Source organism: Lagopus muta, chromosome 6, assembly GCF_023343835.1.
Source record: "Lagopus muta isolate bLagMut1 chromosome 6, bLagMut1 primary, whole genome shotgun sequence".
NCBI lineage: Eukaryota > Metazoa > Chordata > Aves > Galliformes > Phasianidae > Lagopus > Lagopus muta.
In genome coordinates this window covers 17,013,768-17,037,714 of record NC_064438.1, presented here as the reverse complement: position 1 = coordinate 17,037,714, position 23,947 = coordinate 17,013,768, and the positions used below count along the sequence as shown (strand labels likewise).

General features: G+C 38.8%; 1 protein-coding gene across 1 annotated transcript in view; it reads right to left on the bottom strand.

Annotated features, from left to right (window-relative positions):
* Nucleotides 1-23,947, bottom strand: part of SMIM38 (small integral membrane protein 38) — a 369,920-nt gene that overhangs the window by 315,635 nt on the left and 30,338 nt on the right. Inside the window, exons 2-4 of the mRNA XM_048950255.1 lie at nt 19,401-19,494; nt 12,515-16,097; nt 12,082-12,137 (exon numbers count right to left, since the gene is read on the bottom strand). Of these exons, the coding sequence (XP_048806212.1) occupies nt 15,414-15,545 (132 nt within the window). The 5' untranslated portion in view covers nt 15,546-16,097; nt 19,401-19,494 and the 3' untranslated portion in view covers nt 12,082-12,137; nt 12,515-15,413. The remainder of the gene's footprint in view (nt 1-12,081; nt 12,138-12,514; nt 16,098-19,400; nt 19,495-23,947) is intronic.

Below are 23,947 nucleotides of genomic sequence, written 5' to 3'. Positions count from 1 at the left end.
GCAACATACATGGCCCACCATACTTCCTCATTAGTCATATAACTCAAGATAATCTTCTTAGAAGTTTAGGTAAAATTTTCCAATTGTTAACAGTTTCCTCATCAGAATTTTTGTTCCTAAAGAGCAACAATAGACCAGGAGAACTTCTGTTACTCTGGGACTCGCCATCAACTTTGGCACACTGTTGTTTGTTTTTTTATTATTATTATTTTCAGACAATGTTTACGAGTTTTAGAATGTTCTTTCTTTTTTTCAGGTACGTTACACTGAAAAAATTCATGATCACAATTTCCAGGGAATATACAATGTGGATTATAATCACCTTACCATCTCTCAGTTAGCACACCCTGTTGAAACACTCCAGTACTAAAAAATCAATAATAAAGTTGTATTTTGCCTTTCTCCTACCTGTCAATTTGTATTCCGTGGGCAGTTTCCTAAAGTACCTGAGAGATTTGGGAACATTTAAAGGTCAACAAGGCCCATAATTCTATAATTTGAAAAATAGCATTTATATTTGCTAAATTTCACTGCCATTACTCCTTTCACTGTAGCACTTGAAACTGTCAGTCTTCAGTATACTTATACACGTGTCCTGTAACAGCACGTGGCAATTAGTCCTTATGCAAGAGGACAAAGAAGGAGTTTGTATCAGATCCATAGAAAACAGAGCTTGTTTTCATCTCTTTTTTGCAGGAAATGCCTAAATACTGCTTCGGATCTAAGCCTAAGAAATCCAACTAAAAGCACCCAGGAAAACACAAGCCATGCAGGGAGCAGACCTGGCTCTCCCACATGTTACCTTGGCATTTCAAACGCGTATTTCTTCCCTATGGTAGAATCAATACCAAATCACACACCTCCTGGGAGACTCAGACTACCTCACTTCACTGAGGCACAGACCAGCAATAAAACCAAATGCCTGAATCAAATTTGATCAAGCCCATAAGAGACGCTGCTTTTGAGATCAGGGAAGATATGGCACCAATCATGAACCTGAGTCAAATCTTACAGAGTCCTCTTTAAATTCCTAGTCTACACAATCATACCCTTAGCCAAAAACAGCAACACTGGAGTGAAAAGTTATGTTATTTGAATTTTTTTCTAATACAATAATTTTTAATGTAGATTTATTAAAGAAACATACAGATTCTGTCTAGCTTTACTTCATAAGCATTACATTGTGAGATATTAAGCATGGGTCCATCTGTGTTGTTAGGAATTTAAGTGTGCTCAACACTGACAAACCATTGGCATTTAACAGTTCTGCCTTTAAAATCATCACAATTTGAATTCAGAACTCTGTGAAAAAGCTAAAAAAAGAAATTAAGAGCTGGAAAATGAATTTTCTTTCCAGACTGTTCAGAGTACTGTACATTCATTGTACTTTTGAAGGCAATGTGACTGGTGAAGCTGGCAACTTTCCCATCCATAACATCTTAGAGATGTTTATAGCACATGATATTTTGATTGCCTGATGACAAAATTATTTGCAAAGATATCAGATTCACAATGTATTTGCTTCATATTTTCAATAAAAGCTATGAAGTCTGAATAACACTCAGGTCTGGGTACAAGACCAAAAAAAAAAAAAAACGCAAATATCACAGAAAGTTGTCTGTAAACCATCACCATTGAGATCTCTAGGAACATATATGCATAAGCTTAGGCGTTGCTAGGGATTCAAATTAGTCTGTAGCTACAGAGGTGCTATGGACAGGCATTATGGTTGAAATCCTCAGGCCCTCATTAGAGTTTTTAAGGAGTTTTAGACTTAAACAGTTTGTACCTCATCTTTGACATGCAAAGATTACTTTCATGAGCAAATGTAACTTTTTGCTTTATTTTTTTGCAAAGCACACGTAAGTACACATGGTAGGTAATAAAATAGAAAGGTACAAGGTAATACAATACATCTCAGAGTCCTGTAACAGGGCTTGTTGATTTACAAGTTCAGATCTTGCTGAGGTATCCAAAGGCAAATCGTCAAGGTACAAATGTGATTTTTACCAACTGAAGACCTAACCTGTAATGAACCTTTAATAATTATTCACATTAAGGGAAAAACATGGACACCTTTCCTAAACTGGGATTCTACTGGAATTTTCTTGTGGAAAAGGATTTACACTGGGGCTCCTTACTATATTTAGAGATCACGTTCAGCAAATGGCAGTCAGCCCTTATCTGTACTCAGCGTAGTATCTGTAGATATCTTTAGTGTCTGTAGACACCTATATGCAGTAGGTGCCACTATAATTTATCCCCTAATGGGACATCCTCTGACTCCCTGAGTCTGTGGCCTCATTTACTGGCTCAGCAGAGCCTGTGACAAAACATGCACGTATATTCTCCACTTTATGTCACATCCTTACAAGAAACGAAGGCAGCCAGACACCCTGAAATATGGAATGTGCATTAGCAAGCAAGGTCCATAAAATTTCAAAGCCTGAGATCTTTTCACAGCCTGACAGATTTTCCCATATAGCTTTCCACGTTCCTAGCGTAACCCAATACAGGCAGTGCAGACTGAATGATAAACAGAGACTCCTTCAGGAAGCCTTGGGAAAGCAGATCCTCAAAAGCATTATACTTTCCTCTCACCATTCCACAGGTGACAGTTAAGGCTGCATATCCCATTTTTTTCACCTCAAGAGGCAGAAAAAATGAGAACAGAACAGAAAAAATAACTAAAAATGTCTGTTAATGAGCTACCACTACCCTTGAACTCTATCTCTTATGGAAAATAAAAAATACTTTTATTACTTTCCAATCCCAGGGAAAAAAAGAAAAAAGAAAAAAAAAAAAAAAGAAGCCACATTTCAGGATATATACGACTCAATATTGTTTTTGCATTAGGTGCATCAGTAAATTTTATTGCAAAGCTGGGTCAGTAATGTCTGCAAACCATGAGAAGCATGAAGGCACATCTACTGCTTGACTCGCTTCTATTTCTCCTGTTTACCAGTTGTGCACTTGCCAGCTTCAGCTTAAACAAATATCCATCATCCCCAGACCTCAGCCACGTGCATACAACACAAGTGAGCACTTGGCAAATGAGTCAGTGCTGCCAGTGACTTGGAGCTACTGCTCTTTTCAGCTATTGTTGGGATGTCCTGACCTTACTCCTTGCTTACAGCTTTGCATCCTACCTAGCATAGGAGCTGTTATGGCAACAGTGTGACAGCAACCTTTTGGCTTGTTTGGGCTGTACTGGGTGAAGAGGAATTCTCTTGGGCCATATATATGGATGCCCCAAAAGTAATGCCTCTTATTTATTTTCATGGAAACTACAACAGATACAAAGAGCACAATAACACTATTTGATAGAGCACACTCTCAGGTACAAAACAGTATTTTCCAGCATAGTCACCACCACTAGATGTTCATTTTTGCCAATCATAAAGAGGAACCTTCATTCTGAGCTCCTAAAAATCTGCACCAGTAGAGATGTAGTTCCACAGCAAGTAAGACAGCATTATTGCTGAGATGCACTCCCCTCCCTGCCCCCCTCCCTGCCTCACTGTGCTCACATCCATTGCTTGGTCTCTGTAAACATTCAGCAAGCAGTGATGAATGTCATTGAGTCCCATTCAATCTTTGCTTCATCCTCACTTTCATGTCAGATGCCATTTTGTCAGATTGCTCCTCTACTGCCATCTGTCATAAGGCAAAAAAATGTAATGGAATATTGGTGGGAAGGTTCAAGCTCTACTGCCATACCACCAACATACCTTTCTGACATTGTGGGCAAACATCATAAAATAGGAGGCATTGCTTTTGCAGCAGCCCTCATAAAATGTATGATATAGTTAATATATATAATAATGAAACTTTTTAAAAAAATATTTTTTTATTAAAACATAAAAAAGAGGCAAACAAAAACAAAACCATAAAGTTAGTGGGATATGTGACCTGGTTTTTGTGAACCTAGCACATCAGTCTGGTTTGATGGGAGTGGCTGCAATTCTCAGTGAGTTCTCAAGGTGTTCATCAGAGATTTTTGACAACATTTTACTCCTGTGCTTCATCCTCAAAAAAGTTGTTCACAAATGTATGTACAGCCAAAAGTAGCAACATGAATAAGGCATGATTGTGAAGCGAGGGATATTTCTCTCTGGGAAGTCTAGAGGGCTTACAGAAGCCTGGTAAAGAGATGCGATCAGATTTTGGATTGCAACTTTAAGCATTCCACTTGAAAATTCACAAATAACATATTTGTGTCAACTAAAATGGAGTCACAAATAAGACAAAAAGATTTTTTTTCCATCTTTAAACCTCAATTCTCAAATTCCATTATCAAAACAAAAAGTACAGCTGCATATTTTTTGCCATTCACAGAACTTGTTTAGCAAATGTACCATTAAAATCCATAAGATCCATAAGCTTACTTGCCATAGCTTGAGCTGGCACTGCATTGCACAATGTGCCCTGGTTTGAATGCAGATGGGGTTAACAATACACCACAGTTTGTGGTCATTGCTGAGCACTGCCTCTGTTCCTTCATCCTTCACATGCTCATGAAATTGAGGTCAAGCTGCTAAATATCCACCCCAAATTTCTCATCTCTGGTACAAACAAAAATGCACCAATACTTTATTTAACCTGGAAAATTGTATCTCACACATTTTCATGTATCCTTTCAGAACACAGCTGAGTTTTCTCAGTTGCATACCTCACAGTTTGGTTTGTGTAGACAATAATTGTTTCCTGCTTGCATAGCTGCTGATCCTGCATTCTTCTGTCACAGAACAACAAGGCTGAATAGAAAGAAAGGCACTTCTTGGTTCTCTTCCTCTCTTAGTAACTACACAGATGTGTTGCACTGGACAAGATAGTATAAAATACATGCAATTCATTAGTAAAATGAAAAGAAACACTGACTACTATTGTACTATTCTTTAGAAGTTACAAACTTCACTATCACAGCAGCTCATCCAGCATAATCTTACATTTTCAATGTGAGGTACTGCAACAAAATGGTATTAAATGCTTTTTTTTTTCTTGTGCATATACCTATGCATGGCTCAACATGGAATATCATCAGTCAGCATCGCATAGGCATTACTGTCACAGAAACTGTTTTCATTGTATTTAGGAGAGATGTCACCACTCAACATTGGTCTTTGAGAAATCTTTAAGGTAATAAAAATAAATATTACCATAGACTGGCCAAAGAATGTTACAGCTGTAAATGATACACAGGTTGTTGCATACGTACTTCTATAAAAGTTCATTTATGTATATTCAAGTACTGCTGTTCTTATCAATAACATTACACTAATGCATGACAGAAACTGTATTTATCACTGATGTTTATGTACCTATAGTAAGTTCAGCTGTTTTTATGGTTGAGACCTACACTTGGAATAATTGTACATTTTTGGAATCCAGCCTGAAACCTCAAAAACTTTCCTAAATGAAACTATGCTAATAAAAATCTCAAAGTCATCAACACAGAAGTCGTACATACACGTGGCTGGAGGAAAAAGAAAAAACATAATGAGGATAAATGGAGGGGGGATTAATTCACTAGACACACTAGAAATGTGGTAACCATCTTGATCTTCAAGTTAGATATTTTCTTTTCTGTCTCATTGTAGAATTTTTATTATTCTTATGAAACTAAAGCAAAATGGAAAGAGACAGCAATATTTGAAGTAGTCCAGTACCTGAACTTTTCTTTTAATTCACAAGAGCCAAAAAAATACCTCACGTACCATTCAGATTTAAAAGTCATCAGTGGTCACGGAAGCCAACCAAACCATCACCTGCACACAATCTCCACCAGTGGCTGACAGCAAACTGTAGCATAGGTGATGTCACCACATGGAGCCTGGACTGCTAAACAAGGTCAGCTGAGCTGCATTATTCTGAAGGAGAAGGACAAAACAGAAAGGACATCCAAGGCTGAGAGGAAGCTTTTGGAGCCTGAACAGCACTATGCTCCTTTTGTGTTTGCAAACATAAAGAATTTGACATCTGTCCTCTCTCAGCAGAAATACAAGCAATCACCAAAGAAGGCAGTGAAGCACAGAAGTGCACTATATGCACAACAAAGAACAGATAAACTAATACAGACCAGAACAAACAGGTATTTCCTGAACTTCTTTGGAAAAAAAAAAAAAAAAAGATTTGTGTAATGAGGAAAAAAAACCACATATATATAGCACCAAAAATTCCACAGTGTCTCCAAGTGTCTCCTAAAGACCTAAAATTTCAGAGCTCTATCTCGCACTTTTTCATAGTTTTTGATCCACTTCTCTTCTCCCATAAGACTTAGCAACAAGCCTAATTGAGATTAACAGTCATTTTTCCCTTCTCCTGTTTTTCCAGATGCGTAGCATTTTCCGTTGTACCCACGCAAGCAATTTATTTTTTAAATAAAACAGTTAACAAACACTCTTCTCAAAGGGACACTACTCAGCATAGTGTTCCTTATGGCCTCAGTGAAGAAGCAGACATGGAAGCATCCATTACAAAATGCAGTGAGTAAGTGTAGATATCACCTCTTCACTTGACTTGAGCTAAGTCTGTGTACCAGGCAGGTTTATTGTTTACAAACATGCAGTGCCCAGATAACTACTCTTCATTCAATAGATCTGTGCAATAGGAATTGCTTTGCCGTTACTGAAATGGGTACAACCACACTTAAAAGTGTCAGAGACTCATCTAATCATTAAGGTTAGAAAACTGTCCAACTGTCCACTCACCACCAGTATCACCCACTACCTATGCCCTTCAGTGCCGCATCTCCACACTGAACACCTCCAGGGATGTTGACTCCACCACCTCCCTGGGCAGCCTGTTCCATTGCCCAACCTCTCTTTCTGAGAATAAATATTTCCTAATATCCAACCTGAACCTCCCCTGGTGCAACTTGAGACCATTCTGTCTCATCCTATTACTGTTACCTGGGAAAAGAGGCCAACCTTCATCTCTCCACAACTTCCTTTCAGGTTGTTGTAGAGGGCAATAAGATCTTCCCTGAGCCTCCTCTTCTCCAGACTGAACAATCCCTGTTCCTTCAGCCAACCCACATAAGCAATTTTCTTTGAAAGCACTTCTCATCTTAGCCTTCATCTGTTATGTGCAAGCTGAACCTCTTTAGCTCCACTGAAAATCAGCTTGTGTACCTGAATTATGAAACTAGCAATACTTGAACACCTGGATGCTGGAGGCTTGCTCAAGCTTGTGTCTGAAGTCAGCTAAATGATCTGAGTAGAATTCTTAACTCCACATGAGGACGTTGCCTGATTTTGGATCAGGAGCTCAGCAAAGGACAAATTGTATTATTTAGGGCTCTGATGAAGCAGACTTCAAAACAGAGGGCTTTTGAAAGTAACCAAACTTCCTGCACCGATACTATTGCTGGTGCCTCTTCCTGTTGGTTGCTAACGGTAATTATAGATGACACAGGGAACAGCGATGGGAAAAGACTGTACTTACTTGAGGCAACAAACAGTGAATCCTCTCGCACGGATTTTGAGAATTTCTCTACACTGAAATGTAAATGCACACATGCAGTCTGAGCAGAAGTACCGAGGCTTTTTCCTTTATTCAAGTACAGTTGGCAGTGGATCCCTACTCATGGTCAGTTGCCTGGCAACAAAACAAGTTTCTCTGGCTACAAAATAAATATTCCACATCAGAAATATTTGAGAAAACACTGTTTTTCCTAACTACATTCCATAGTACTTGGGCCACAGGGTTTCCCAGAATAGTATAAAATGTTAACAGGGTTAACACAAAGGACAACCTCCAATTAGATTACTGCTCTGAGAGAGAAAGATATGTCCCCACACACAGCACTCTTCGTATCCTTAAAATAGTATGTTAAATCTATTGCATGGTCTAGAGCTCATGTAAGTACTTTAACTGCCTAGGAACAAATTAGCTAACTGGATCCTGCACCCTTTTCAGTCTAGGCGTGGTGGGGGACATTTTGCAGCAATTGAAAATCTGGAAGTCGCTATATTTGGTCTGAGATGCGTGCCAAAGAAAGCGTGTCTAAAGAAAGAACCAGTGAGTGCAGACAAAATCAGATATCTCACCAACTACCACAGCCACAGAGCTATGCTACTGGAAGTACCTGCTCCAGGTTCAGCATAGAGCACGTTAAAGTCATATGCATTCAGGTAGCTCGTATTTGGGACAGGTATTTTTTCTTCATCCTTTCAGCACAACACTGCCGTGTTGAGTTCACAGACAGGAGATATTGATTCTTCCTACCCCTCTGGAAGCACTTGTCCCATTGTCTAAATCTAAATAATATGGACAAATTCACATTTTCCAAATGCAAAGACCAGAAGAGTAGAAGACTCTAGAATCAGCTCACTAGTGCAGTTAGCTTCACACCATGTCCCATCACGACCTCATCAAAGTGAGATTATCAGTCTCATGAGTTTCAATTAAAAACACTGATGAAGAGCTCTAAAGCTAACCATTCTCCAAGGGGAGCAGCCAGAGTTTGTGGGAAATGGACAAGCTGGTTGTAGATTAGAACTATCCTTTAAATATGGATCTTAGGCTCATCTGGATCTTTCCTACTAAGGGATTTAGACATGTACCCCAGATACTAAGTCTAATTATCTCTGGCCAACATACAAAGCTAAAAAATTTCTCAAGTTTACCTAAATTCTAGAATTTGACCTCCTTTGCACAATTCTCCCTTATTTTTATTCTTCTGCATAATCTCAGAGCAGTTGCATTTCAGTGTAGGAAGCTAGTCATCTATCATGCACAAGCATGAACAAAATCCTGAAACTAAGCAGTAAAAGATTTACCAGTCCATTCTTCTCCTATGAATAGCTTAGTTCCAGTGCACATAATAAATGCCCTTTATCATCTTAGAAAGAAGCAGCTATTGACTTCTTATATGGCACAGGGGAAGGAAAACTTATTTTTCCCTCCTTTTTGTTATATTTGTTTACAAAGTAGACTGCCTTTTTCCAAAGGATTCCTGCTACATTCAGCAGACAGAATGGACAGTGCATGCTTAATGAGCTCCCATGTTTTCTTCATCATCAATGCATGTGCCTCTTTGCAAGAATAATTCCCTCTTAAGCATCCTTCAACATTTATAAGTTTTGTAGATGCTGATTGAAGAAACCAAAGTAAAAAAGAATTACTCTATTTGCATCTGCAAATGCAAAGACCAGTAGGGTAGAATACTCCAGAATCAGACCACTGGTCCAGTTAACTCCATACCACGTCCCATTCATGACCAATAGGAGATATCTAAAAAGAGATTAAGAATAGAACAGTATCTCACTTCAAATTCTTAGAATCTAAATTCTAAGTGTACCAATTTACTTGTTAAACTGGTATCTGTTTACTTGTTAAACTGAACTAATCTGTAGTAGCTATTTCTCAGCACGTAAGTATCTTATACCTAGATCTCCAGGTAAGCAGACAGCAGGAAAACATCTCTAGGTTTTTTTCACTCAGAACTCAGCAATAGGCAAAGGAAGAACTAATTTTCTCATGACTCCCCTCAAAACATTAGTTTTCTTAAAGCTATCTCTCTCCATCTCTCTAGTACATTCAGTGCATCACTGCCACAAGCTTCAATCAGTGAGCATTACAGCCAGTGCAATAAATGAGCAAAAGAACCTGTGGGAAAAGTGTGGTTTACGACTGTAAACCCAGGGGGCAGAACAACAATTACACATAACGCCTTAATTCTATCACTGCCTTAATCTCAGGATTTAACTTTGTTACATCCTGTTAATGGAGCTTGGTAGATGCCCAGCAGACAGGACGACCCTGATACTTCCGTTTCAGCAGCAACACCAGAGCACACACATCCAGAGCACTTTATGCTGAAGGATCACTGGTAGACGTGACAGAGGAATTTTTGACAGTAACATTCACAGAAATTTTCTGATAACCAAAATAATACGAAACTTGTATCCTAGGAATAATATCAATATTACAAAGGGAGATTGGTTGAGTACACATTTTATCCAGTTCTTATTCCATTGGCAGTTCTCTAGACCTCTTTTTCCAGGTCAAATCATTTGCTCAGTAAGCCTTAGCCTCCCAGACTCAGCCTTATCATTTGTTTCAGCCTGCACTTCTGTCCTGTGTGCTAGCCCAAACTCTCCCTTCTGTCTGCTACCTCAGCCTGGTGCTCATCCAATCCTTCACCTGCTTTTACAAGGGTTTTGCTTTCAACCACTATATGCAGCCCCAGTGCCCACCTCCTCACTGGCTGTTCCCATTTCAGCATAATTTCTCACTTATTCCAGCTCTATTTGACATGCTGTTGCTCCTTATCAAGTCTGTACACCTTCCTCCAGTTCCTTCCAAGCAGTTTAATACTTCTGTCCCAGTCCCTTTGCCTGAACCAGCCTTGTTCCTCACCCATCAAGCAGCTCTTGTTCACCCTTCATCCTGCATAGTTCAGTCTAGCTCATCTTCCAGCAAATGTTCACAGCTCGATTTCCTCCTTTGCCTAAAATATCATTATAGTTGTGGGGTTTTTTCCTGACAATTTCCTTATCCTTGTTTCCCTAGATGAGATCTGGTGCTGTCTTCCTTGAATTTCAAGCACATATTCAGGTAATTTCCTTTATTTGAAAAAGAGTTACATATCCCTGACAGGGAAAAAAAACAGTCCAGACCAGAATTGCATTCCAGAATGGGACAACTACATCTTGTCAGAGAAAATATTGCCAGTATTTTTTTTTTAGCAGGGGTAAAACAATGTATTTTTTCTTTAGCCTTGTTCTTGGAAGGTATTAAACTGTTCTGGCTGAAACTTTCTGAAGGGTATTCAGCCCAAGGCAGACAACATGGAAAGTTTTAGCTTGAAAAGATATTTTGACAAAGTTGTGAACAGCTGAAAATAGGGCTTTAGGACTGGAAGTGCCTGGAAGCGTTGGTATTAGATGCTGTTATTAGCACCACCTGTAATGAGGTGCCAAGCTGGAAGGTCACCCACTTTGGCATTAATCAAGCATAAAACAATCACATTTTATGACTTTACTATGGGTTTCTGCTAAAATAACAGAAGTGAGGCTGCTACTGTTTAATTGTCCTACAATCTGATGCCTTGTTCAATCTAGAGAAATTCTAACTGTATTTTACTGTTTCCTAGAGCTGTGCCATGGAACACAAACAAGGGCATCAGCACTGGTTACAACATTTCTCCCCAGCACCAGTTTGTGATTTGGCTGCTCATTGTAGGCAGTTAGCAAACAAAGCTATCAGGCCCCCATCTGTCCAGATTCCTTCTGCAAGAGCCAACCTAATCGTATCCCTTTCCTGGGTCTCCAGCTTCTCCACTCTGAAGCCCGCTGTAATGGACCTACCTAAAGTAATTAGACCACCTGTTGCATCGCCAGATCTATTTAAGGGACTCCTACTGGAGTTTGGTTTACACAGTTTGACAGTAATTGTTTAAGTGGGATGCCGTTGTAATGACACTGCAAAATAAAATTATAGACCTCACTTAATCAATAAATATGATTACGTACTCATCAGACTATGAGCTTATCAGTAATTAGTTCTCCATACCATAATGCAGTCCATAATGCCAACTCTGTGCACATTACAGAATGTCAAACAGAAATTACATTAGCAGATGACAGGATATTTACAATCAATTGAGCTTTTACGGGTCAGAAAGATTCTGAGTCCTGGTGAATAAGAAATATCACAAAGTATCAACTGAGGAACTTCAAAATGGCTATTTGGTTTGAGAGCAAATTTAGTTATATGGTACCACTGGTACCAGGAAAATGGGTTTGTATTTTTACACAGTTCTAATATTCAGCAATGCAAATAGAATTTTGCTACTTCATTTACTTAAGTAGCTTAATGCCAATCATTTTTTCTTCAAGAACTATACAACATAGAGGAGCATAACAATGTGGGAAGGGCTGTTATCATAAAATGTTAACATTCCCATATAAAAATACATGCAGATACATGCCTGTACTCATACCCACAGAAAGCTCTACGTTTAAAACTGACCCTATTATCACCTGTAAAACAGACTTAGATTGATCTGAGAAGTAGAAATTCGGGTACCAGAAGTCAAGATAATCTGCATTAAGAAAGATAATTACTACTTACACACTAACTCCTGCTTTTGTTCAAACCACTGGCTTCAGTCAAAACGAAGCAGAATCCTATAAAGTAAGGAACAGTTACGATACTGCAGTAACAGTTCCGCATCCATATGTCATACATTTCAATGATTGTGGGTTGTTTTTTTTTAATACATTTACATAAATATTTTTTGTATGTATACATTACTAGATTAGCAAAAACAAACTCAAGACATTATTTCACATGCAAGGTTTTTTGAGTAACAGTGGAATATTAGACAGAGGGTGTTTTTTTTTTAATTGTATTACAGGTAGCATGTAGGTTTCTGTGATCGTGTCTGGTTTTTGTGTTGCTACAAAAGGCCAACATTAGTTGTTGGTTACAACAGTAACACAGTACCTGATGCAGTATATCATCACAATATAAAGTGATATTTTTTCTATTTCTTTACATATACCTTGGTTTCATGTCTTGAAAGGGGGTTCCACACTGCAGTCTTCATTCACTCTGTGACTCAAAACTGCTCTTAAGCACAGACTTATTCTTAAATAATCCTAAACACAAGCAAAAACAGTGGGGCCTAAGAATCTTCATTAATACCTACCTGAAATTAAATCAACTTTAAGAAGACTCTACAGTGGTTTCCAGTCAAGTTCATTCAACTCCCACTGAAACATGGCTTCAGGGTATATCTTAAATAAAGTACAAGTACTTGATATGAGGAATTTATTCACCAAAATTTTCTTTTGCTGCACTTTCATGTAAAGAGAAACTAACTTGTAAGCACAGTGACAATCTAGCTTGGACAGATGGTTAGATTAGAGGACACCATAAGTTCTGCCACAAAAACCCTCATCAGCAGAAAGATACAATGGGCTTTCAGACACCAGAAGCGGAACTTCAAAGCATTAAAATTACTTTCAGTGCATATGGATTTCAAAACAACCAAATTAAATCAGTAAAATTTTTATTAAGACAAAATATTTTCTTTATTAATCATATGTGCCTCAAAGCTTTGATGTTCTAGTAAACTGTTCAGGGTTCCAGCCAGTTTTACCTGTGTAGGATGAAGATCAATCCTATGACAAACACTGACCATAACACAATCAGTGTAATTCTTGTATCTTGGATAAATTAAACAATTTAAAAAGACAAACACAAACAGAACCAGTGAATTGACAGGCTCTTCCCCATATCTGGCAGTGCTGAGTTTCACAACAGTGGTCACCTACAGGATAGATACCTACCATGCCTTACATCTACCAGTCAGTAAGTTCACCCAGTATTGGCCCACTTTCCCCACACAACAATAGCAAGCCATTGAAGGAGATTGGCTATGGCAGCTCAAACATCAAGATGTTCTTATGATTCCATCCTGCCATTCCTATTAATGGCACCACAGAAATCAATGAAAATTTGGCCATAAGATTATGGTCTATAACAAAAAAACAATCTCTGATTTACATGGAAAATTCAAGATTCTACTCTATGGGAATAAAGGAATCAAAGATACAAGTTGCACACTTGTTTCAGCTTCTTATTTCACCAAATGATAAAGACATTAGTCCACGTCTCATTACATTCACATTTTTAAATGATTAATATGAATATGACACTTTTAAGTATATTTCAATATAATCAAAGTAATGGATTAGAAGACTTGCTTTTAAAAGCACTATGAATTTCTCTGCAAGTTTCATTTTCTTCCAAGGATGTACAACAGCTAAGAATAGCAATGTTTAACTGACATAAGATGGATTTCTGTGCCTATTTTTCCAATTACTTATTATCAGAGGTATGTTTGCATAGCAAATAGACATTTCACTTTCCCTTTGTGGTCTGCTGGTACTGGGGAACAAAAAAATAAATATAAAAATCATCACTAAAATTAGGACCCACAGAGACAGACAAGGGGGTTAATTTCATCTACATTTAATTTATTTACTAGCTAGATTTAAAGTCAATGGCATGCACCTTCAGATGCTGCAAACAGTTCTGTAGATTGGTCACCACCACAAATAAAGCCCGAGTCTGAAATCTGTTGGCCTGACATTTACTCTGTTCCACTGCAAGAACAAATACTATATCTCACATCTGAATGTTGGGAGGCTTCAAATGACAAAGTGATAAAAGCTGATCAACAGTTACTAATGAACAAGCCTATAAAGAGTCATGAATGTGCCAAAAACTTCTCATGGGAATGCTTTGGGCTTTTACCCAGGCTTTCTGATATTATGTGAGCTACCAAGAGTTTTGAAGCCATTTCTCAGAGCAGCAGCCTTTCGATTCTGCATGATATAAAGAATACCAGATAGGATTGGGCCAAAAATACCACATTTCAACTTTCTTTCTCAGGCAAAGCAATACAATTTTCCTACTTTTGCTATAGGAATACCAAGTTTTTAAAAGCCAATGTTAAATAGGAAGATTTTTTGCAGTTTTACTCAGTGTAGCATCCATCTGAAAGCAGGCAGTTCGCTTGGAGCCCTGTCTCACTTTGCAAGATGCAATAAGCAAAAAATCTCAAGTCACTCCTGCCTTGGGTGAGTAGGCAAAGCTTTCCGTGTCCTGGTACCTCCTTACTAAAGGCTAGAAGAGAAATTACTTTGCAAGGCCTCTAAGCACTGTATGCCCCAATGCCCAGTACTGCTGAAGCAGAGCTGGAGTCTGTCAGACAAACTGTAGCGCACAGATCTGGTTTTCATGGAACAGACTATCCCAGTGGTGCTCCACCACTACTGTTACTCAGATATGCCACCTGACAACAATGGCGATCATTGGGTATAACCAGCTTCTGATCTGACAGACAGGGAGAAACCAAAAAGGAATTTAGCAACAAGTCAATCATGTAAAAATCCACTCTGCAAATCTGCAGCATTAGACGTGGCTCCTGAGCCGGGTTTGTAATCTCCGTGCTCATTCAGGCACAGTCAGTTGTTGCATCCAGGCAGGGTGTGCAGCTGACATCCTAACGTGTAGACCAGCAGCTCGTCCAACAGGCAATGGGCCATCACATTTCACGTAGCAAGACTGGGCCACTGTCAGCCTTGGACTCCCCAACAATAGGATTCCTTCCAGCTTGTCCAGATCATTTAACTGGCAAATGTCCACAGTCCTGTTCCCAACAACAAATTCTTGCTCTAGTCTGATAGGAAGTCGTTTGACTCAATCAGTTGTTGTGGTTTCTATTCCCTCTCTGTCAGCATGAGGCCTTCTGAAGGATCTTCACTGAATTGCAGTCTCAACTGGCCATTTCTGTTTCCTTAGAGGCCAAGGTAAAATCTGCTCTAGGTCCATTTACCTTGTCCAGTTGTCCTCATTGTCAGCTGAAATCTGAAGAAGCCTTTTGAGATCTGTTAGCGCTCTTTTTTCCTGTCAGGAAACCTTCGAGACAGTTTGTAATCTATGTATGCACTAAGACAGGACCATAAAATGAATCGTATTAATATAATTACAACCAGTAAAATCATCAAAAGGGCTGATTCCATATTTAAGCTAGAATAATGAGGTAATGCCAAAAAAATACTCTGGGAGATCTAATTATATAATGCAGCATTCAATTCTGCACGGCCAGCCCAGCAATTCCTGTAACATTCCAATCAAAGTGATCTCACTAGCATGTGAGAGAAGAGCCCAGCTGACAGATTTGGGACATGTAACGTACCATTTAGTCAAGAGGCCCCATGTGCTATTCATGAAGAATTAACAACTCTTATATTGACAATGACAGTATTGTCAGAAGACCTTTGGAAGGGGAAAAAAAACTCCATAAACTCCGTCTCTGTGAAGTTGGACTTTTTTTTGCCCCCTTTTTCCAATGCTGATGTAATCTCCAAACATCTCCAGCAGCAGCTGCTCAGCGAAACCAGGCACCTTCTCCCTAGTCCCTTTCAGCAGCACACGCAGCACTTTCCAGCTCCCTCCAGACAATCGGGGCCTTTCTTTCACCAATTAGCTATCACTTCAAGAGCCCTGCGCTGTCCAACGAGCTCTTAAGAATGGTCTTTGCAGGAAACAACACTGGAGGGGCTTTTTATCTCCTAGACAAATTAAAAGGGGAAGAAGGGAGGGAGGGGAAAAGAAAGAAAAAAAAAAGAAAAAAAAAAAGCACAACAAATCAGAACACAGAAGCTGTCCACAATGCATTGCTCAATTAGTACATTGACAAATGCTGAAATGTCCTCAAGAGCCAACGCTAGAGCAAGGCACACAGAAAACGCTCATGCTTTTGGGGGGAGATAGTTTGTTTAGTTGAATATGTTAAACAGGTTTCATAGAAAGAAGGGCTCTTGTTACAGCAAGTCTCTGAGTTACGCGAACTAAAAGGGAAAAAAAACTCCTGGAAGATTATGTTCTATTTCCTTATTTGGCTCTCCAAATGTAAAGCAGCATTATTTGAAGTAGACATTATAGGAAAGAACTTGGTTTAGCTCACCTTAAATATAGAGGATTGATGAAATGAGTAATTGCTGGGGAACTGCTAAGATCTTTTTGAACTTGCTCAGCTAGCAAGCTCTTTTCCCCAGAAACCATACTTTCCAGCTAGAAGAAATAAAAGCCCGATTCAGAGACTTAAAGCTCTGCAAAATATACATTCTTTTTCCTTTAAAATAAGGGAGTAAGTGCAATGATACCTTGAGGTCCCCATTAGAACAAGCACAGACTCTAGGAGGTGGTTCAGAAGGGGAATAAGGACTTACGTACATGTTTAAGTGGTATTTTGTCTGGGCCTGGATTTCAGCAATTGGAATTGGACAAGTAGAATTGTGAAGGTAAAAGCATGAAGGATTAGCAGTAAGAGAAATGGCTTGGATGAAGTCCAAGCAATAGCACAGCGACAGGAATGCTTCTCTGAACTTCAAAACTCTGCCTTAAACCAAACCCCAAATACCAAAATATTGTGTATTTGTACTCTCTCAGACATCACCATTGCCTTGACTGGGGCAACCCCATGAGATGCAACACACTGTCTTCTACAACACAAATATATTTGCATTACAAGGAACAATTTTTAGTCTGTTTCCATATATTGACTGTGTATCAAGAGCAAAGCTCCGGGCTTTGTAAAGTTAAATGGCACAGCAAAGCAAATACTTTAAGGGACTTCAGGAGTTTGTTCACATTAATGGGTGCTCTCAGCTACCATGGGGGTTTTGTGATGGAGTTGGAAAGTGTCAAAACTGATCAGCTTGCTTAAAAGGAAAAAGTCTGTTGTATTACCCTATGTGCATTTATGAAGGAATGTGAAGGAAGTCAAAATCCTTATGCATAGGAAAGCTCAACAGGGATGAATGCACACCATCAGGATTAAGAAGGATTCTGTGTGGAGGAGCAGTGAACAATGAGCATCTTCTTATGCCTACAAATTTCAAAACACGTCAAATTTAAAGGGAGCACTCTCTTCAGCTACTTAAGATTTTGCTGAAAAATGCAGCAAGGGGGAGAAAATAAATCTAGGTGAATGATGACACCACTGTCAGCTGAGTCAACGAAACAGTGACTGCAGCCAGCAAGGATTCAACCATCTCCTCCATCAGTCAGCAGCAACATGCCAGCCCTGGATCCCACTGATGCCAACAAGGATAAGTCAAATAAAACCTCCTGAAATCAGAGGACCTGAATCAGAGGAGAAGCTAAATAATGCTAGATATACCATCTCCATGGCAAGAAAAATTAGAACAAGAGTCTACGTCCTTCCAGAAGACCTGAATGAAGCAAAGCCCAAAATGGTCCTCCTGGTATTGTTTTTTGTTATGGGGAAAGGCATGAATAAAGTTTGAAGCACAAAGGACTTGCACTGATGCCTGGTATCCACTCTTTAGATTCCCTCAAACTGGATGCTTTTCTCTGTACGAAGAAAAAGTGTAAGGTGCTCATGACCGCAAAGCATGAATATCATATATGGTGCCAGCATATAAATGTCATGTATCTAAGAAATACTTTATTTTCAGGTTGGGATCCTCAGTGACATATATGTACACATATATATATGGTAATAGGGCCACCTCCCTCTGCAGAAGAAAAAGAAGGAAGAAGGGGACTCAAGAGGTCTATCTGTTTGTCCTAAAGAAGGATCAGCTGTGTCACTCCAGACAACTGTTTCTCTAGCCCGTTTGTCTTTAAGAGACTCACATCAACACAGATGATGAGAAATCTTCTTCTCATCTGTACGGGATTTAAGCAGGAAAAGCAGTTTGGCAAACAGTTCACTTGCTCTGTCAGCTACAAACTGGCAGCTCCCTCCAGCGCCAAGTGAACAGGTGCCTCCTCCTGGGCTCACAAGTGGTCCCAGCCCTGCCATCCCCGGCATTCCCCAAGAGGTGTCAAAGCCAGGGGATAAAGCACACATCCTCATGCCTGGCGCTGGGCTCTGCACAACGCTGGGCACACTCCCACGCCTGCAGCCTGCTCAATGGCAGCTCTGTGGCTCCGGGCTGCGGCTGTCAGCTTGGCACTCCTCGTGGGCACCGCGCTCATTCATACAAAGGAAGCACCAGTTGCTGGAGGTGGAAGGAAGGTATTTTGCTGCTTATGTTTCGCTTCTTAGGACAGATTGCTTCACACAGAAAATTAATGTGCAGCATAAGCAAGACGATTCTGTGTGCCAGATGAAAAAACTATGCGAACGTAAGAAGATACGGTTTAATATGCATAGCTCCTCTCCTCTCCTTTGTGCTTTTCTTCGCTGAGAAAAAGCACTATGCAGAGCCTACGTATTAATCATCCTGATCTGGATTTTTCCAAAGACATATTTTCAAATAACGGGTGTTCCTAATGCACGCTATTATTCTGAATGATTAGCATCATTCAACAAAGAATGCATGCTGCATCACCAAAAAGCATCCTCGCTGTTCAGGTCTTATTGTACTAAAACCATTTTTCAACTAATCATCCCTCTAGAAAATATGGGCAAGACGAAACTATATTCCTAGTGGGTGGCTTTTTCTTACTAACATAGGATTTTGTCACATAATCAACATTATTACCATCTCCTGCTACAAATATTTATTAAAATCCTCTAATTTGAAACTATTTCCAAGACAAATTCTGCATTTTGTTACTAAATTAAAATTATGTAATTAATCACCCTGAAGGTCAACAAGAATGCATAATATCTTTTAAAACATAAAGCAACAGATTTCATCTCTGCTTTTCCAGCTCCAATTATAAATTAAGCAGTTTGTTTCATAAAATATAATTTAATTCTTAAAATTTTGATATATCCTGTGAAACTACTCACAATAAAGTAGACAGTACAATAATCACATCATATCCACTGCTGTCAGTTTGAAATGTTTCCCAAAATATATGTAGGTTTTTAAAAAAGAGGATATGTTACTCACTGTGTTTTCCACACATCAAAAGTCACTGTATCTACAGAGGAAAATGGCAAAGATTTGTGAGCGTTGGCATGGTTAATAAGAAGTTCCCAGTTCACTGTTAAAAGCAGAAGAAACAAGGAGCAGAAAAAGGAAGAGAAAAAGGAAGAGAAAAAGGAAGAGAAAAAGAAATTTAGGACCAGCACTTACCTCTCAGTCATGTGCCTGCTGCAGTTATCAGAGTGAAAAAGGCACCTTGCTCCAGTTTACATACATGAAATCTCTTGAACAAGCATTCTACATCACAGTGAAAACGAACCACCACTTACAAAGAGCCAATTCAAGGTATTCATAGTGTTAGAGGACAAAATCTGGCATTCAATGTCAATTCCTGTTTGAAACACCTTGCGATAATGAGCACATATCAAGACCATTCAGCGTTGCACTGAGTTAACACCTGCCCCGCTGGTTTTCTACTGGAAAGTCCCAGCAAACATGCTCTTCCCACCACAGTCAGTTCACTGTGCTCATTTCCATGATCAAGAAAAACAAGGACAGAAATAAGATATTCCATTTACTACGCATTTCCTCCCTTACGAGCAACTTCCATAAAACAGCGTGTGTAAAACTCTAATTCAGCACTATCCTCAAGGCCTCAGAGTACAAGTGAGATTTAAAATAATAATAATAATCTGTCTTTACAATGATCACCTAAAGAGATCAGCATTTTAAAGACTTGATGAGATCTTCCCAGTTAGGGAGCTGTCAATGCATTATCTTCTTCGTGATGGCTGTACACTGCAATGCTCAGAAGCAGATATTTTAATTCTCTTTAGTTTGTAGAATTTTCTCTCCAGGAGCATAAACAGCACATGATTTAGAAGTAATAAAATAGCTTGTGTACATGCCATGGTATTTAACCACCTCACCAATATCTAAAACAACTACCTACTGATGAACAAGTATAAAGATACAGAAACATTTAGTCATTCACAGGATGAAAGCCTCACAGTAAATATTTAGAATTTGTATTACAATCATTAAAATAGCTTATTATCAATCAATTATATCCATTTTCTTCTTCACTTGCAAGAGACCCCACACAACTTGCTATGTCTTCACGCTTGTTTAGTTGGGCAATTTTATTGGTCGGAAAGATCCTCCGGACTTTTTCCTGGTGAAATTAAGGAATTTTCACTGAATGTAATTATACAGAATTAATCTAGACCTAACCCATCCCTTCTCAGTTCTCCTTCCGCTGATTTTTTCATTGAATTCACGGTATTGCAGCAACCCATTAGATTTGTTCCTGCTCTGGAGGGAGATTGGACTAGATGACCCTCCCAATCCCTGACATATTGTGATTCTTTGCAATTTAACTACTTTTATTTTTAATGTTTTTGACTTAGCTATTTCAACTGAACTGACTGCTTTTCAAAAGCAGAAAGTCTGGTAAAACATGCTTCAGCTTCGATGAAATATTTGTCAGGAGCTTTCTTTCAGGTCCATGAAATTTAAGATCAGAAGAAAGCAGAAAGACAGATCAAGCTTTTGTAAGTAGACAGCCAGATCAGTCATACATAAAATCACTACTTTGAGTCTCTTGATTAGTGCCACGGACACCTCCCCTTGTTTTATTCCCAAGTCTCTTGTGGCATAAAAACTTCTCTTTCTCCTCACTGAGCACAAAACCAGACCAGGACCTTAAGAAATGTCACAGATAGGAAAACCCAGATCCCTGTCACCTTTAACTACGTGTTTTCAGCACATTGTACACTCACAGAGGGGGCTGCTAAATCCAACATTTCCACGTTTCACTCTGAGGATGCTCCTCCTGTGCTCCACCAAAAAGAAATCAGATCAAAACCTGGCTCTGATTTACAATTCAATTGGGGTATCCCAATCATCATTCATTTTGACAACATAAGACAACATTGATAGAAACAAAAAATGACACAACTGCCATTTCCATGCAAGCTCCAGTGTATCACAAACTTAGCCATTAAACATACAAGTTTCCAAAACCTACTTCATGCAGAACATGCTTTGACAAACTACAGATCGTGGGAGGGACATAAAGATATTACCACAATACTCATGAAATGCAATTATTGAAAAATCTCTATCCTTTACAAGTGATGGAAGGCAAATATTTTGCATATTGGAACTGGACTGATACAGGTCCAAATCTTACTTTCTGCTTAAAAAAAAAAAACAGTGAAGTACATTATTTTAAAGGAGAAGTTAAAATATTTCTTACACAGCTTTACTTGGAAATTAACAGAGCCTTGGAAACTTTAAAGACGTGAGCAAAAATCCAAAAATATGGCTGCATTCAACTAGGTCCATATTAAACACATGCTGAATTTTAAGAAAAACTTTCCATGATTGTTTAAAGCCCTGTGAGCAACAGAAAATTATCAGACCTACCATCATCGCACTAAATCAAAAAATGGCATGGGACTGCATAGCCTGAGCTTTACGTTTTGGCTTTCTCTCCTTAAACGTCTGCTTTCTTAAATCACATTTTGATAGCTACAAAATACTGATCTCACAATAAACACTCACCGATCTAACTGATCTTGGAAGTTTCTATATTCTCATCTGAACTTTACATCAAGATGCTTTGTGGCCAGACACAAGTTGGGCATTCAGCAAACTGCGTTATGTTTTGTACAAATTTTTCAGTCTACTAACAGGTTGTCCTGCTTATTTTAAAGTCTCTTTGCACGTATAAAGAAGGGGAGCTAGGGCAAAGAAGGAAAGAAAAGAGTCCATTTGAAAAAATTACACTGCTAGATTACAAGAGTTGAAAGCTGGTATGTAACTTTGCTCCGGGTGATCAAACTGCTAATCAGGAATGCTGTCGGGAACAGAATGGAATTCCAAATAAATTAGCCATGTCCAAGAAGCCAATACAACACAGGATTAAGGCTCACAAAGAAAACAAATTTATTCAGCCTACTTTATCAGAATTCTTAATAACGTGTACTAGTTTTTCTCATCGCAGTCTGAGTTCTTCCAGTGGAACAGTGTGAAGAAGGAAAAATGAGTCACACTTCATAAATCATCTCCTAGTTCTACGGACACCTAAAAATGTTCTACAGAGAAAGACACAATACTATTACATATTAATTCATATGCACATCAGAGTTACAGTAGAAATGGGCATTTTTGTTTCTTCAAATTTATTTCCAAAGCACTTGATCAAAGAAAAGGCGCTGCACAATTCTTTGTGAACATAAAAAGCTGAAGAAAAAGGTTAGAACAGCATTGATCTTCACACTGAGATTATCTTTTTGTAGCATATAAATCACTGAATTAAATAACCAACTAGTAAAATAAACCCCCCTCCAAACAACCGTGTCAAGACTCACATTTATTACTAAGTAAGAAACAAAATTTCTAATGTTCACATATACTGTGACTGAGGCACTGTCTGCAACTCCAATGCATATTCTATTTTTGCCTCTGACAGCATCCCAGGAAAACTTTTCAGAACAGTTTACGCCAAAATCACAGGAACATTAACACACGTGCTTAAATTTTTGCATTTTCTTGAATTAGGGTTTTAATCATTATTAGGCTGTTTTTCCACATCCATGAAACACACATGATTGTACAGTCAACCGAAGTAGGAACTAGTGCTTCTAAAGTACTTTCATTTTGAAAAAAATACTTAAAAATACTTCAAGTACTTCACACTGTACTTATTCACTGAAAAATAAGAAATTGGATATAGCAATGCTAGCATTTGTGCAACTTTGCCACATTACCTCAAGAATCCATGTGCGAGTATGCATGTATTTTTCACAATAGAAGCTACCAAGCAAACCATAAGCTGAGAGCAAGTGTTAAGGAATCATATGTCCTGTAGTTCCCAGGTATGGCATTGCCCTGCTTTCCAGTTGACCAGTTGGCACCAGCAACTGGGTATACATGGTTAACTTGTAAGGCACCTTCTAAAGACTTTTTCTCCCAGATAACGGAGTCTCCTCCATAAGACGCCATCTGTGTCCCTTTCCCAAAATAAATTGTCATCTACTCACAGAATCATCAAATTTGGAAAAGACCAGTAGGACCATCTGGTCCAACTATTACCCTATCCAGTATCTTATTCAAGAGCAAAAGCAAATATTTCTACCAACCATGACTGAAGATTTTCTGTCAGGTGCATTTTTCCTTCCTGTAAGAGGACATTTGCACAACCACAGAAAGAAAAGCGTATATCTCTAAATCATCATCTCTGGAAGTGCTTCACTAGAGAGTGAGGGTCAACCTACGCAAGTTTCTGGTGCATCATTGATACCTTTAACTGGAAGGGGTCTGTTTACAACCCAGACTCTCAGTCAGGGGCACGTAAATATCCATTTACTCTGAGTGAAATATTTTAGGGGTAACACAAAATATTTTCTCAGAAAAAATAAACCAAAACAGCATCAAATACAACCAAAGCTTTTCATAAAGCCCAAGGAAAAGCATAGATTGTAATTTTCAGAGGAGTCTTTTCAGATAGGAAACAGACTTTTATTATTAACTACTGAAAGAAATGTTTTGATTCAGAGGACAGC